At 38.2% G+C, this 14,480-nt stretch overlaps 1 protein-coding gene across 1 annotated transcript in view; it reads left to right on the top strand.

The window, feature by feature from the left end:
* The window catches only part of vipr2 (vasoactive intestinal peptide receptor 2), a 72,481-nt gene that overhangs the window by 29,625 nt on the left and 28,376 nt on the right, over window positions 1-14,480 (top strand). The window contains exons 2-3 of the mRNA XM_038717282.1: window positions 5,551-5,656; window positions 11,038-11,151. Of these exons, the coding sequence (XP_038573210.1) occupies window positions 5,551-5,656; window positions 11,038-11,151 (220 nt within the window). The remainder of the gene's footprint in view (window positions 1-5,550; window positions 5,657-11,037; window positions 11,152-14,480) is intronic.

Genomic DNA, 14,480 nt, shown 5'->3' with positions numbered 1-14,480 from the left:
CAGAACAGTATACCAATATATAAGTTTACAAAAGATACAAATAATAAAAAATGTGCCAGGGGTAGTGTATATTATATGAAGATATTAAAAGAGGACCATATGTTGACAGTTTTCACAGCCTTGAAGTTGGATTTAGAAGTTAAATTGATATAATGTACGTGTATGTTTTTTTTTGCAATTCGCAACACTCATAAATAGATGCCACTAAAACTTACGCACTGAACCTTTAAAGTGCAAAAATAATCAGTGTCTGATTCCATCTTACAGTATGGCCACCCTTACAATGTCTTTTGATCCAATATGTTATTATTTACAATTTTTCCTCCATTAAACAATTTACTGTGCACCTTAGGTTTGTGCTAAACTTAGTGAAGCAGTTTAAATACGCTTAACAGTTGAAAAGCATTGTATTAAGAAAATAATAAGTGCTAGCATGCAAGCAAAACTCCAAACTAAGATGGTCAACATGGTAAACAACTTATAAAGTAAAGCTGCCTGTACAAAGAAACCAGCATTCAATAAGTGTAAGTTGTGTGTTTTCCTTAACACAGAACTTCTTGAGCATGAAGAACTAGACTTAGCAGCCATCCAGGACTGTGATAAATATCCTAAAACCATGTCTTAACCTTCTGCCCGTGGGGACCTCAATTAAAAAAGATGTTGGTCCCCACAGTGACATGAGTCTTCATCAGTTAGTGTGAATTCAGTTTAAAGTCCCCACTGAGAGAGAACATGAAACACACACACACACAGAGCTCTCGGACAGGTGTGGGAAGGAGGACTGTAAAATGTCTTCAACTTCAAACACCAAAGGGGGGAAAAAATGAGAGGAGTGAAACGGAAAAGAAGAAAGTGTTAGTAGAAGCTACAGACAGCAGCATCTGACACAGATCAATTAACTTGTGTGTGTGAGAGAGAGAGAGAAACACTGAGCAAGAGGGACCCCAAGCTGTGTTTCCATCCAGCTGTAAAATCAATGATCCTCTACATTCAAATGTAAAGAAATGTCGATGTGTCAGTGTGTGCTTTGTTGAAGAGGAAACAATGGTTTTCACAGTTTCTGGAAGTCAATAGAAGAAGAGAGGAATAGTCAGAGATCTAGAGATACAGAGACAGACAATAGACAGAGCCACCATGGCTGAGAAACTTCGACTTCCGGATTTAGAAGTCTGATTGAATTACAGTGCTGCCTGGACTGTTTGACTGACAGGTAACCTTTGGGAAGTGCAGTGCAGAAGCACCACAGCAATGGGTGCCTCCGGCTGATGTCATACTTTACTCTTTCATCCAGTTGAGAAAAAAGAAGTAGCGAAAAGGTTTAGGACAGGAACTTTAGCCCTTAAATCATCTTTGGAGGACAGATGGTTAATAGCCAAATGTTGTCACATCACTTTTTGTTTGATAAATTAGTTTCACATGCTAATTCTTACATAATTACAGATTGTAGATATACTAATTGGACTTTTGAGAAAACAGCCAGAAGAACACCAACACTACGGGTGATGAGGACAGGAAGAGTAAAGGCGACAACATTGCGATCCCGTATGTGTCTGGAGTATCAGAGAACCTCAGGAGGACTTTCAACAGACACCACATCCCTGTGTTTTTAAACCAAAGAGCACACTAAGACACCGGTCCACACTAAAGACCACACACCCAAACACAAGAAAAACTATCTAGTGTATGCTGTCCGATGTGGTGAGGAATGCACAGACCTGTAAATTTGGGAAACTAAACACTACTAAAGTACACTGTTTTGAGACTACCATGTACATATTTTAGACAGAGAGGATGGATGGTTTGAAAAAGGTCTCAAGGAGGCCATTTACACTTGAGTGGAGAGACTGTCGCTTAACAGAGGAAGAGGTTTGCAACACCACTTATCCCCCACTCACAATGCTGTCCTTCCAGCCCTTCCCAGGAAACTAAACAAACGCTCACATTTGGCCTCAGGTGAGAATGCCAACTAAGGTCATTCAGACTTGACCTCAGGTGTTTCCAACGACCATAACGACTGCCTTCGGCCTCCCATGCTGCGCCATTGGCGCTCGCGCGCATGCCAAACACCAATGCCACGGTCAGTGGATGACTGGGTGGCTCATTATGGCTCTGGGCAGGTGAGTTGTGCTTGGTGGTACCATATGGGCCAGTGAGGCGTTGACTCATCCTGCTTCGCCTCTAACCCAATAGTGATAGCCTTAGAGGGTGAAGTCTATATGAAATAGAACGGGGGTTACGTACTGTAACCCGGATTTTATGAGTATAGGCGCAGCCCTCTAAGTTGTAGGCCTCACTGGACCTTGGTTCTCAGTGCTGAAGAAACGGTATTTGGGAGCCGAAGGATGGGTCTCACCGTTTGATATATACAAGGTGTGGACGTAGGAGAGGGCCATGCTGTGGGTGGGCGTAGACTAAAATTCTCAGTGCCGCGGAGGCACGCGGAAGGGGTGAACCCAATAGCAATAGCCTTAGAAGGATGCGCCTATACTCATAGAATCCGGGTTACAGTACGTAAACCCCATTTTGATTATTGCTTGTTATAGGCTATCTAATGTTTACTTTGACTTTGTTGTCGATTGATCACTCTCCTTGAAGGCATTCATGGTGTTGTACTCACACAGTAGACAGAATAGTGTGTTTAAAATAGACCTTGATAGAAGAGTTCGAGCCCTGACTACCTTCTCACCTCCACACGCCAGGACGATCCAAAATGAAGTGGCTGTTCTTGCCAGTTCTGGGAAATTGCAAACATTGTCAGATACAGTACCCCCTCCATTCTCATACTGGAAAGGTGTTAGCATGTCTCAGACACTGTTTGATGATCTGACAAGCACTTTGTTTGAAGACTACTGATGTCTCAAGGTACTAACACATAATTACGTCTAGCCAGGGACCCTGGTTACATGTCATCCCATTCTCTCTCCTCTCATTTCCTGTCTGCTATACTATCTGATAAAGGCATACAATGCCCCTGAAATACACATTTCACAGTTTTACAGTTTCAGTTTTGAAGATTTTTGGGATAACCACCCCGTCTGCAACCACACCAGTTCATTTAATCAGTAAATGTAAAATGGAAATATTAGTTAAAGAAAATGGATATATTAAGATCTGTCTTTTCTTACAGCTCACATTCCAATCACACATGTGCTCACATTTCCTTAAGCAAATCACCAAATCAGTGCTTACCGGTTGGTGTGTGTGTGTGTGTGTGTGTGTGTGTGTGTGTGTGTGCGTGCGTGTATATGTAACCATATCTCCCTCCAGGCCATTGTGGTAAATAGAAGTGTTGAGTTTTAGTCATATTTCACAAACTTCTGCTACCTACTAAGCCTAGGAATGTTCTTGCTGAAGCTGAATACTAATCTGTTATTCACATTTAGGTTTTGGTGCTTGATGCACCAAAAGACTGTTCAGCTGCCATTTTTGGCTCATGGTTGTGCATGTGTGTGTTTGAATTTGTGTGTTGTCTTGATGACAGCCAGCCAGCCTCATGCCAAGGGATAAAGGGCCATAGACTGTGTGGTAGGATTTGGGTGAGAGGAATCTGTCCACTGGGAGCTATTTCAAATGCTGTTGATCCAATTTTGGCAAGATAACGGAGTCAATTAGCCAAGCCTCAACCTCTGAGACTGAAAAATAAATCACTGAAGTGCCTAAAACGCAGTTCATCGAATGGCCACTTGGGGCTAGCTGCAAAAGTGAGTCTCCATAGACCCCCATGTTAAAATTCACAACTTTACAGCGTAAATAAACAGCCTGGTACAAAAATAGTTTTTTAATCTCTATAGCTAATATCCCCGTTCATGACACCTGTGTGGGGGTGAATTTTTATAAAATGCACCCATTTAAATTATGTTTAATTTAATATTTATTGATGCATGTATTTTGTTCCGCAAATGTAAGTCGCTTTGGATAAAATGTGACTTCACATTTTAGTGTTATGGCAATCACAATACCAAACAGTTACAACATTAGCATTAATTGTGATTTATGTACTGGTCCCCTTGATGATTGTAAGTCTAATATTTACTCTCCTTTTATCTCTGTGTTGGTCTCTACCAACTCCTGAGAAAATTTTCTCTTTAGCTGCTTTATGGTCCCCTTTTTTCACCAGCTTCACTTTAACATAGGATTTGTCAGAGTTAGTTTAATGAAAAATGCTGCCTGCTGCTGTTGGAAATTAGGCTGATGAGATATTAAAGTTGTGGTCCGTAAAACCAAAACATGAGCTGCAAGATGTTGATGGCAACACTCCATAGATCTGGGGTGAACTGTCAAGTCGAAGTCTCTGTGGGACACTTAAACCATTATTAATAAAAAAAACTGTTGATTAATGAAGCTATAAAAAAATGAGTTCTAGGGTTGAGGTTGTTTTTAGTGTAGCTGCCAAGTCTCACATCTCAGAAGTTTCTATAAAATCAGATGATTCAGACTTAAAATTGTAATAGTATAAATCCTGCTGGAAATAACTATAACCACACTGGTTTTTATGTGTTGTTTCTGATCTCCATGCTAATGACATTAAAATATCACTCATGTCCAAATGACTCTGATGTAACAAGAGTGCAGAGTTTGTATGAAGCTGCCGAAATCAGATCACAGGCTTATTTTTCTTCAACAGATCCATGCAGATGGATACACACGCTCTACATATACTGAACCTGTTTTATGACCATGGCTATAGCTTAAACTTCAAACAGCGAACTCACAGAAAGAAAGACACATATACCGTATACGCTGATGTTAATATTCCATATTGTGCAGGTTTGTTTGGTTTGTTTGTTCCAGGTTCTTAGTGTTTGCAGGATTTATGTGGCCCACACAGTATTAATTCATCTGCGTCCCCTGATTTTAAACACACACACACACACACACACACACACACATACACATAAAGAGAGAGAGAGAAAGGGAGCGTTGGCTGGTTGGTTTAAGCAGCTTATCTTTACCATGTATTCGTCTGTCAGTCATAACCTTGAAGTGCCCCCCTGTGTATCAGCTTGAAATTCTTCCCTCTATTACTTACATTTAAGCATAATACAAACAGGAGTATAAACATATACGATCACTCTTTTTTTTCTACATTAAAAAACAGATATTGGCTTTGTTGTAAAGGTAAAGAAACTGTCAGTTGGAGTCATTTTGGCATATTGTTTTGGTGGTTTGAAGGAGTATTGTTGTTGGACCCGTAATATTAGGGCTTTCTTCTGCACTCAGATTAGGGGACCATGTCTGATTAAGACACATGTTGAACCACCTATATTGTTTTACAGAATTTGAACATTTTGCACTGCACTTCATTCTCTTCTTGAAGCGTAGAGAGCAAAATCTTGCGTATCAGCTGAGGATGAAGTGTAACCTACCATTCGTGCATGAAAAGTAATTTAACTTTAATAAAAACAATATGAGACGAAACACTTTGGGTACTATCTGTGTTTAAGATCCTTCTGAAAAGAGACAATTGTCACAATAAATAAGGTTGACAGAGAATGAAACCTGGCTTTGTGCAAGTTTAACATGTGGATTCTTTTACCTCTTCCTCTACAGGTTGATGGGCGCCATCCAACCTGTAACTTCCTCTTGGAGGTGGAGAGAGATCAGGCGGAGTGTCTGAAGAGACTGAGGGAGGAGGAGGCCGTTGACAGCCATAAAGGTCAAAGTCACTCTCTAAGCTACAGTTAGAAGCTACTCTTCCTCAAGTTACAATGAAAGAACTTGTAAAACTGTAAGGAGCTGAACTGAAACATGGTGCCTGCAGACTGAGAACTGATATCTATGTATATATGTATGGAGTTTCATACATGCATACATACAGTCTGTACAAGTGTACATATATTCATACCTCTGCCATGTGAGGACGTGAGCAGCTTTCACATTGCGGTTTAATCCCATTTTTGTATTCTGTCCAGCAGTTTAGCCGCAAAATGAAAAACCAGCAGATTCAGGTTACTTTCTCTTATTGAATAGATACTGGCAGGACACCGAGAACCTGCGTGCAGCTGGTAATGTGTTCCAACTAAATCATACCTGGACTGAATTTGGATATAAATAAGACCCACCTGATTTGACCTCCTGAGCTGACTGAACAGATTAAATCTCATGTTAAAATACGAGATTATTTCTCTGCCTGAGCGACTTCTGTCTGTATTTACGATATCTACTGTCATTTGCACCTTTTCTTAGAGTATAGGAATTATTCAGTGTGTTAGGTTATATTTTTTGTTGTTCCTAATATACATCATATTAATATTACCCTGTGTACATAATCTAAAGATCTTTTGGTGGCAGCCGACTTAGCCCTGAATATTTTTGGTCTAAACTGGTATTTTAATGTTGCAGAGAAGAACTTTACTTGGTGTGTCAGGGGGGGGGGGGGTAATATAGTGCTGCACATGACAAGGCACGTGCAGTGCAGTAAAGCTACCTTACTGCCTCCAGTGCTTCCAGTATAAAAATTTTGTATAGACAATATTAAATTGAAGAGTAAGTCACTACCCTCCTTATTCATATTCATTTTTTGTATTTCTGTGTGGATACTGTGTTGGGCTTTAACAAAGAAATGACACAAAGGTGTTCCCTCTAACTTTGGTCAATGTAGTTACAATTCTTGTTGCTTCTTAAATTGAAATCAGTCCCAGTTTGGGACAGAAGACGTTTTACTTTGTTATTCCCTGAAAATGACATGACGTCGTAATTAAGACATAATTATTTTTTATTATTATTATATTGATTATTATTATATACTCTAACTTTAATACAGTATTGGTGGATTTTTCTCTGAAGTGAAAGGCCCACGCAAAACAAATTATTGTGTCTGCGACAGACTCAAACCTGAAGCCCAGTTGTTTTTCTGCAGTGTTAACAAGCCTGACTTTCCTCTCCACTGATCTGAGCCCTGCATCCTGAATCCCCTGCTGGGTTAATTAAAGCTCAATGACATGAAGTACAAAAAATAATAACACGGCTCAAATTCTCTGCGGGGAAAAAATTGCTGGGGAGAGCAGTTTTCTTAAAGAGTTGTTTCGTTCAATTGTTCGAGCAAAAGGGCTGTCAGGACTTCGTCTGAAGATGCAGCTCCCATCTGAGAGCTGATTTCGCGCCCTCCCCGTTTCTCCGCAGGTGCCTGCGTTAACTCGCTAGTGCAGCATCATGGTCATGTTCCCTCACTGGCTTCCCACCAATGAACACAGCTAGTTGTGTTTGTTGGATGCCACGACTGCCACAGGTGCTGGGGATTAAAGTCCATTGTAAGATATAAATGCGAAAACAGCAGAACATGCATTCAAACATTTGATGCATCAAAGAAAAGTGTCAGTTTGAGAGGGTTAATGGAACACTGTCATACAGTGCATATTAAATACTGTAAGTCCGTTTGTTTAACTGCATGAAATTGAAGTAAAGCTACACTAAAAAGGGAGACAGAGTTCAGTCAGCCTTCACTTTATAGTGAATAAAGGATAAAAGACCATAAACCAGAGAAAGAGCATTTCCCTAGAGATGGTGCTACTGTGCATTTTGTGCGTTGTTGCTTAAAGGCAACGGTTCTGTGTTTCTCTGTGTTTCTGTGAAAGCGCACAGAGGAAGGAGGGATCACTTAGCGGGTAGATAGGGTCTTCTTCATGCACTGATGAGTTCAGATCTGTGTTGGAGCCATTTTTACCCCAAAGACATCTGTTCTGTCTCTCTTTCCCCTATCCCTCTACTTTGTCCTCTCTTGCCCTCTCAGTGTTTATTATTTCACTGCTTCATTTTTTTCTTTACCTTCCTTTTCAAACCACCATTTTCTTTATTTGGTTTTCCCTCATGTGCTCTCCCTCTTCTTAAAAAAACATTTCCACTTGCCTTTCACTCCATCTAGTTTTCTAGAAAAAGAAATCAGAAATAATTTTCTGATTTTCTCTGTTTACAATTATAAGCTTCAGATCCTACATTAGGAATACAATAGGGACCAATCCTAGGAGTTCAAATGTGGGAACAAATTCACTTAGTCTTTCGCCACTGACATTTCTGAAGTTCAGGTACAACACAGAAGAAGAAAAGTTGGAGTGAAAGCCAGATAGAAAGTAGAGAAAATACAAAGAAAAGAAGAGAGAAAGAATAAGAGAAAATAATAGGACATAAGAAAAACAGAATGTAATGAAAGAAAAAGAAAGGAAGAGGGAAATTATGGAAATTAATTATTAGGAAGCAAAGTTGAAAAGTAGAAAAAAGGGAGGGAAGATGAAATAAGAATAGAAAATGAGGGATGAATATAAGGGAAGAAACAAGGGAAGTAAGGAAAGTGAATGAAATAGAGTGAAGGAAATAAAATAGTAAACAAGGAAGAGAGAAGGACAAATGGAAGTGTATGAATGGGAAAAATCAATTAAATATAATAAAAAAGGAAAGAAGAAGAAAGTTAGAAGGAACAAGAAAGCAAATGAGGGACAAAGGGAAGGAAGCAAGGAAAGAAATAATGATCATGAGATATGCTGTGATCTTACCTCGTGTTGAACGAAAAATGTGAATCTACAAAATAACGTTTTTTCATCTGTCTGTAAAATGTAGTGAAACGTTGAAGGTCTCCAAAAATGGAAATACTCAAATAAAGTACCAGAATGCTTAACTTCCTTTTAAGTACAAAACTTGCAATGCTTGAACCTTATTAATATATATTCCAAATATTGAATCCTCTCTAACCACATCCACAGTAAATATTTACCTTCCATTGAAGATAGGGTTAGCTAACCCTATGCTGACTTGTTCTCACCCAAAAGGGAGCTTTTCAGAAACACCCCAGAGTGGAAAAATCTGAAAGTGCTGGCTTTGTGTTTCAGTGTGGATGGAGAAAACTGAGCTTTTAAGACATGAATAATGGCATATGCCAGCATGGGATTGCAGATGCTGTGCATGTAGTAAATAAACGAAACAGCTTTCTGTCGCCTCTAACACTATTTTTTGTTATTTATTTTCCCCCTTTGCTCAATTTGCATCAGCAATCACACAGACACACACAGCATGACTCCCTCTTTCATTTGATATCTGTACCGGTGTCCATCAAGGATAATTTAAGGAAAAGCAGGACTATTAGAAAGTGCTAGTGGCTGACTTTACTTTGCCTAAAAGTAAAGCAATGTGACTTTAGATGTAGCCCAACCATGGATGAATAATCTGGATACTGGACCCAAAGATAGCGCCCACTCAGTAATATAAATCCTCCATAGATGAAATATCCATAATAGTCATAATTGACCTTGTTTGCAGTTTGAGGCGTCATTGTTACAGACATTTCTTTTATAACAGTGGTCTATGGAAAATGCCTTTTGGAACATGGGGAAATGTTTTGCTGCAATACTGCTAATAATGTCCAGCTGTCTAAACTGTATTCAGGACTTATTACACAAGAAAACCCAAGAATGTATATTCTTATTATATTTATTATATTAATAGTTTGTTGTGTCAGTGCATTTTTTGATATTGACACCTACTAAGGCTCAGAATGTACCATCAACATGACTCTGTAAATCCTGGAACACTGACGCCCACCTCTTTCCATTCATACACATAAACTGTTGTGTATTATAACTATATTTCTACTACATGAATACAGGACAAAAACTCAATTTCAAAAATATTTTTCATTAAAACTGTCCAAGATACATCCGTTTTCATGTTGTTTTGGTGTTTCTCTGTGGATGAAAATCTTTGCAAAAACCTGAACTGAAAGTGCTAGAGGAGATGCTGGTGATTAGTTCTGCTGGTGTAGCGATTTCTACCTTCAGTCATACCTTTTACCTCTGCAGCATGGAGTGTATCTGTCAACAGTTGTGTATCCTGAAAAAAACAACAAAAACAATCCTTCAGTTTTATAAGTCGCTGTGGATATGGATGAAGTTGTCAGCTAAAATGGGAGATTTTTATTGTGTGCAGGTATCATCCAGTTTGTACTGTAGAATACATTTCAAACTCTATAGGAGCCAAAATAGAAACAGGCCCCTGAAAAAAGAAGAAATCGCGCTGGTTTCTTTAGCTACTCATGTCCTCTGGCTATGTTATTTTTTTCCGACTTGACACTAATAGGTTTCTTTTTTTAGCAGTTTTTTTCTTCACGGTCTGATGCTCCGGTAGCTGGCTGGCTGTGTTTCTTTTGCAGTGATGTTGGAGATGAGGGCTACATTTTACCAAGCAAACTGTCTCCGTTCATCTATCGCTAAAAAGCCTTGTTGACTGTTCAGTTTGCCATCAGCACTTTTGCACCCATTAAGGCTCATGCTGAAGAGCTCGGAGATCTATTTTAGGAGGCAGTTTCTGGAGGGTGGTGGGAGTTTTGTATTCATTCAGGGCCACGTTCTGTTCTGATAGTATCTAAATCCTCTACATATGTATGTCTTCGAAGACATCCTGTGCAATTTTTCAGGAACAGAAAATCCACAATGCACCATGAGGAGTATAAATAAGATATAGTTACTTCCAGAAATACATTATTTGGATACTAACAAATAATAAATAAGGGAAATTAATTAAGTTTAATTGCCAGCAAATAATGAACATTGAACTGTATTGCACTTGTGAGCCATTTGAACTCTATACTCTTCAACTATACTTTCGAGAAACTAATGGGCTTAGTAAATATTATTTATTATCTGCTACATGTGAAAATGTCTGATGTGTCACAAAAGCAAAATATACCAGAAACTATACTGTAAAAGAGAAACTAAACTTGTTAGGCAAAAAAAATACTTCATATAGAAAGAGCCAAGGCTGTAGAATACATTTATATTAATAATGTAACCTTTTAAAAGTTCTGAATTTATATGATATACTGTATATATTCATATGTTCAGTAAGACAAAGAGCACACACAGTACACGCAGCGATAATGAATTGCCACCTAAGAACGTGTGTGCATTTTGCAGACACACCAGAGCAGATGTGTCCGTCAACAGCAGTAACACATCTGGATATATTTAACATGTGCACCTGCAATAGAAACAGACTGTTCTACTCGTAACATTTCTGTGTGAAAATGTACTCATGAAGCTTTGGTTTTGACAGAGTCATTATGCAAAGGAGCATGGGACAACATAGCATGCTGGGAGCAAGCTGAGGTTGGAGAGACCATCACCATCCCCTGTCCCCGAGTCCTCAAGACTCTATTCGGCAGAAATGGTAGGTTACTTATTCACTAATTAGTTATTGATATTTATTGATTAGTTGTTCATTTATGTAGACATATTATCATATTTGTATATTTATTTTGTACTTATTCATGTCATTCATTATAAAAATAGGAAGATGAAGACATTTACAGTATTATTTTCCTCAGCATAACTGATGGTTAAAAATCATCCAGGAAATTTTAAGAGAGTAGAGAGAGCAGACTCAAGCTGATCAACAATGTATTGTCAAACACTTGGTGTGTGTGTGTGTGTGTTTGTGTTTTACATCTGAAGTGGTCAATCCAACAAATGGGATTCCGTAATATACATAGCATTGTTTAAACCAGAAGAAAAGAGGTTTAAAATTAATTCTTGACCAGCTTTACAACAAGGTCCATTTTACATTTACTCATTTGGCAGGCGCTTTTATCCAAAGCTACTTACATTTGAGGAACAACATACAAGCATCAGTAAAGTGAGAGATCTACGAGCAGCAATAGATTCTTGTAAGAGCTATTAACGCATACGGCATCACTGGGATAAATACCATACCATATATATTTTGTAGCTGTCCTGGAGCTTTTGAACGTATGGTTAGAATGAACTTATATTCAGCTTTTCAGCCAACATGGACATGGAGATGTCCTTTAAAATACTCTGGAAAATAGATGAATGTCTATACAATGTGTGTGTGTGTGTGTGTGTGTGTGTGTGTGTGTGTATACATACATACATACATACATACATACACACACACACACACACACACACACACACACACCTCATTCCGTCTGTTACTACCAACATTCCTGGCTTAGAAGCGGATCAAATCTGACCCTCCCCTTTCCAGTTCTGTACCTTTCATACGGAGCAGCAAAAATAAGGCAGTGTGAAAGCACCTACTGTTTACTGGGAAACCTCTGAGAGCTAACACTGGTCATTTGTTCAACAAACAAGCAACATTGATTTGGACAAACAAATCTGTCCCTAGCCTTAAATAAATCGCTTTAATTAGACAATAATTGTATCTGTGGCACATCAGTCTCATGAGTCAGCATTTACAACAGTCATATGGGTTGTGTTGGAGGGCACTAACAAATGTGTTTTGTCATTTTGGTATGAAGAGCTGCAGGCTTGATTGTTGGTTCTCATTGGGATTGGCAATACTACTAACATTATTACATTTCATGGCATTTGAGGTTAATGTGGAGAACGTATTGCATGTATAGCTAAAAAAAGAGTTTTAGGCTACTTTGCAATAATTGTATTGATTCAGAAAAATTAAATAATCTTAATCTGTTGGTTACCTCCCGATATACACACACACACGTCTTATAAAGGAAGCTAGTCTGTCACTTCAGAACAATATGAACATTTCTTGCCGTTTCTGAGAAGACATGTTGTCTTAATTTTAATGAATTTCTAATTCTTCATTTTTTTAAAATCAGAATTGCCTGTTTGCCGGTTTGCCTGTGGCTTCCTCTGTCTTACTGTAAATCTTCAAAATCCCTTGTCCTACATGTTAGTCACATACATTTTGATCAAAAGATTGTGTATCAGAAATGACATGTAATCAAAATACGTAATTAATTGCAAGATTTGACATAATACAGGCTATTTCTACCTCACACTATTCACCCCCTCAGTTTTCGCCTATCTTTGTGAATGTGTGCAGTGGATTCATTTGAATCCATACAATTTTTCCAGCCAGTGACCAGATGGCAGTTTGGATTTCCACTCTGAGCCATGCTCTAATTTACATTGATGACTAAACATTGTGTAAGCACCCAGAGGCTTGTTCAGAGCCAAAGCTCAGACTCTGAGACTTCCCTGTTTAGGATAGATCCAAACCCCCTAAGGTTACCATATTTTATAGAAACAGTAAAGACTTTTTTTCTGGATCAAATAGTGACATGAAAATGCTGAGAAACTGAGAAATAATTAGGCTTTTTCCCTAAAGGGGGATTAGGATTATTTTATTTTTCAATACTGAATCAATACAATTATTGCAAAGTAGCCTAAAACTTTATTTTACTTTGCCTTTACTTTTTCTTAGCTATACATGCAATACTTTCTCCACATTAACCTCAAATGCCATGAAATGTAATAATGTCCAATGTTATTAGTATTGCCAATCCCAATGAGAATCAACAATCAAGCCTGCAGCTCTTCATACCAAAATGACAAAAAACGTTTGTTAGTGCCCTCCAACACAACCCATATGACTGTTGTAAACGTTGACTCATGAGACTCTGATGTGCCACAGATACAGCTATTGTCTGATTAAGTTTAGGCAATTAAAGCGATTTGTTTAAGGCTAGGGACAGATTTGTTTGTCCAAATCAATGTTGCTTGTGTGTTGAACAAATAACCAGTGTTATTGTTTTTCTGGTGAAGACAGTTTATAGCTCTCAGAGGTTTCCCAGTAAACAGAAGGTGCTTTCACACTGCCTTATTTTCTGTGATATAAGAGGTTTCAAAATCAAAACACACAAACACACACAGGCTGTCACTCCCCCATTTGTGGAGTTGTGACAATTAAATTCTTAATACTGCAGTTCTGTGTGAGTAACTGTTACAGATGGTTGAGGTGGATCTAATTTCAGTTACTACAATTAGGTAATCCATTGGTTCCCAATTAAGGGGTCAGCCCCTCTCAGTGGGTCACAACATAAATCTGAGGGGTTGTCAGATGAAAGAAGAAAAAACAAAGTTCTGACACAACTTTTTGGTCCAGTTTTTTTGTGAAATAATAGATACTTTTGGGCCTCATAGACATCTAGACATCATGTCCAGGGGCCCAGACTAGACCTTTCTTTTTGAAACACAAGCCAGAATGTTTTGGAAACCAGTGTATTGTATTTTACAAGCTTATTATATGTTTTTATCAACAATTATAATCTGAAAGCAATGAGCTGTCAGATAAATGAAGTACAGTAAAAAAGAATATTGTGCTCTTATGAGCAGTGGAGTAGAAGTATAAAGTAGCATTAAATGGAAATACTCAACTAAAATACAATTACCTCTAGAACTTACTAACAAACAATTAAAACAAAAAAAAAAGTACTCTAAATGTTTTACTATTGTCATTCACACCTCAGGCTTTGTAACAACAGTTAATTTGTTATCCAATCGGACTCGGGGTTAATGTAGTATGTAGAGCCATCCACCCTACCAAACTAACAAATAATCATGATTTCTTAGAAGCTGAAATAACTAAACCTGATGGCCTTAAGATAAAGCTGCCATATTGTTTAATTATCAAGGTGCTATGCTTTCTTTGAACATCATAAAAAGAAAAGTGAGAATATATGGTCTTCAACAAATACAGAATCTACA

This window comes from Micropterus salmoides, unplaced genomic scaffold (assembly GCF_014851395.1).
Source record: "Micropterus salmoides isolate LMB-PRFRI ecotype aquatic unplaced genomic scaffold, ASM1485139v1 Ms_hic_scaffold_14, whole genome shotgun sequence".
Taxonomy (NCBI): domain Eukaryota; kingdom Metazoa; phylum Chordata; class Actinopteri; order Centrarchiformes; family Centrarchidae; genus Micropterus; species Micropterus salmoides.
Note: the sequence above shows the minus strand (reverse complement) of the source record. Positions and strands in the feature narration are given on the sequence as shown.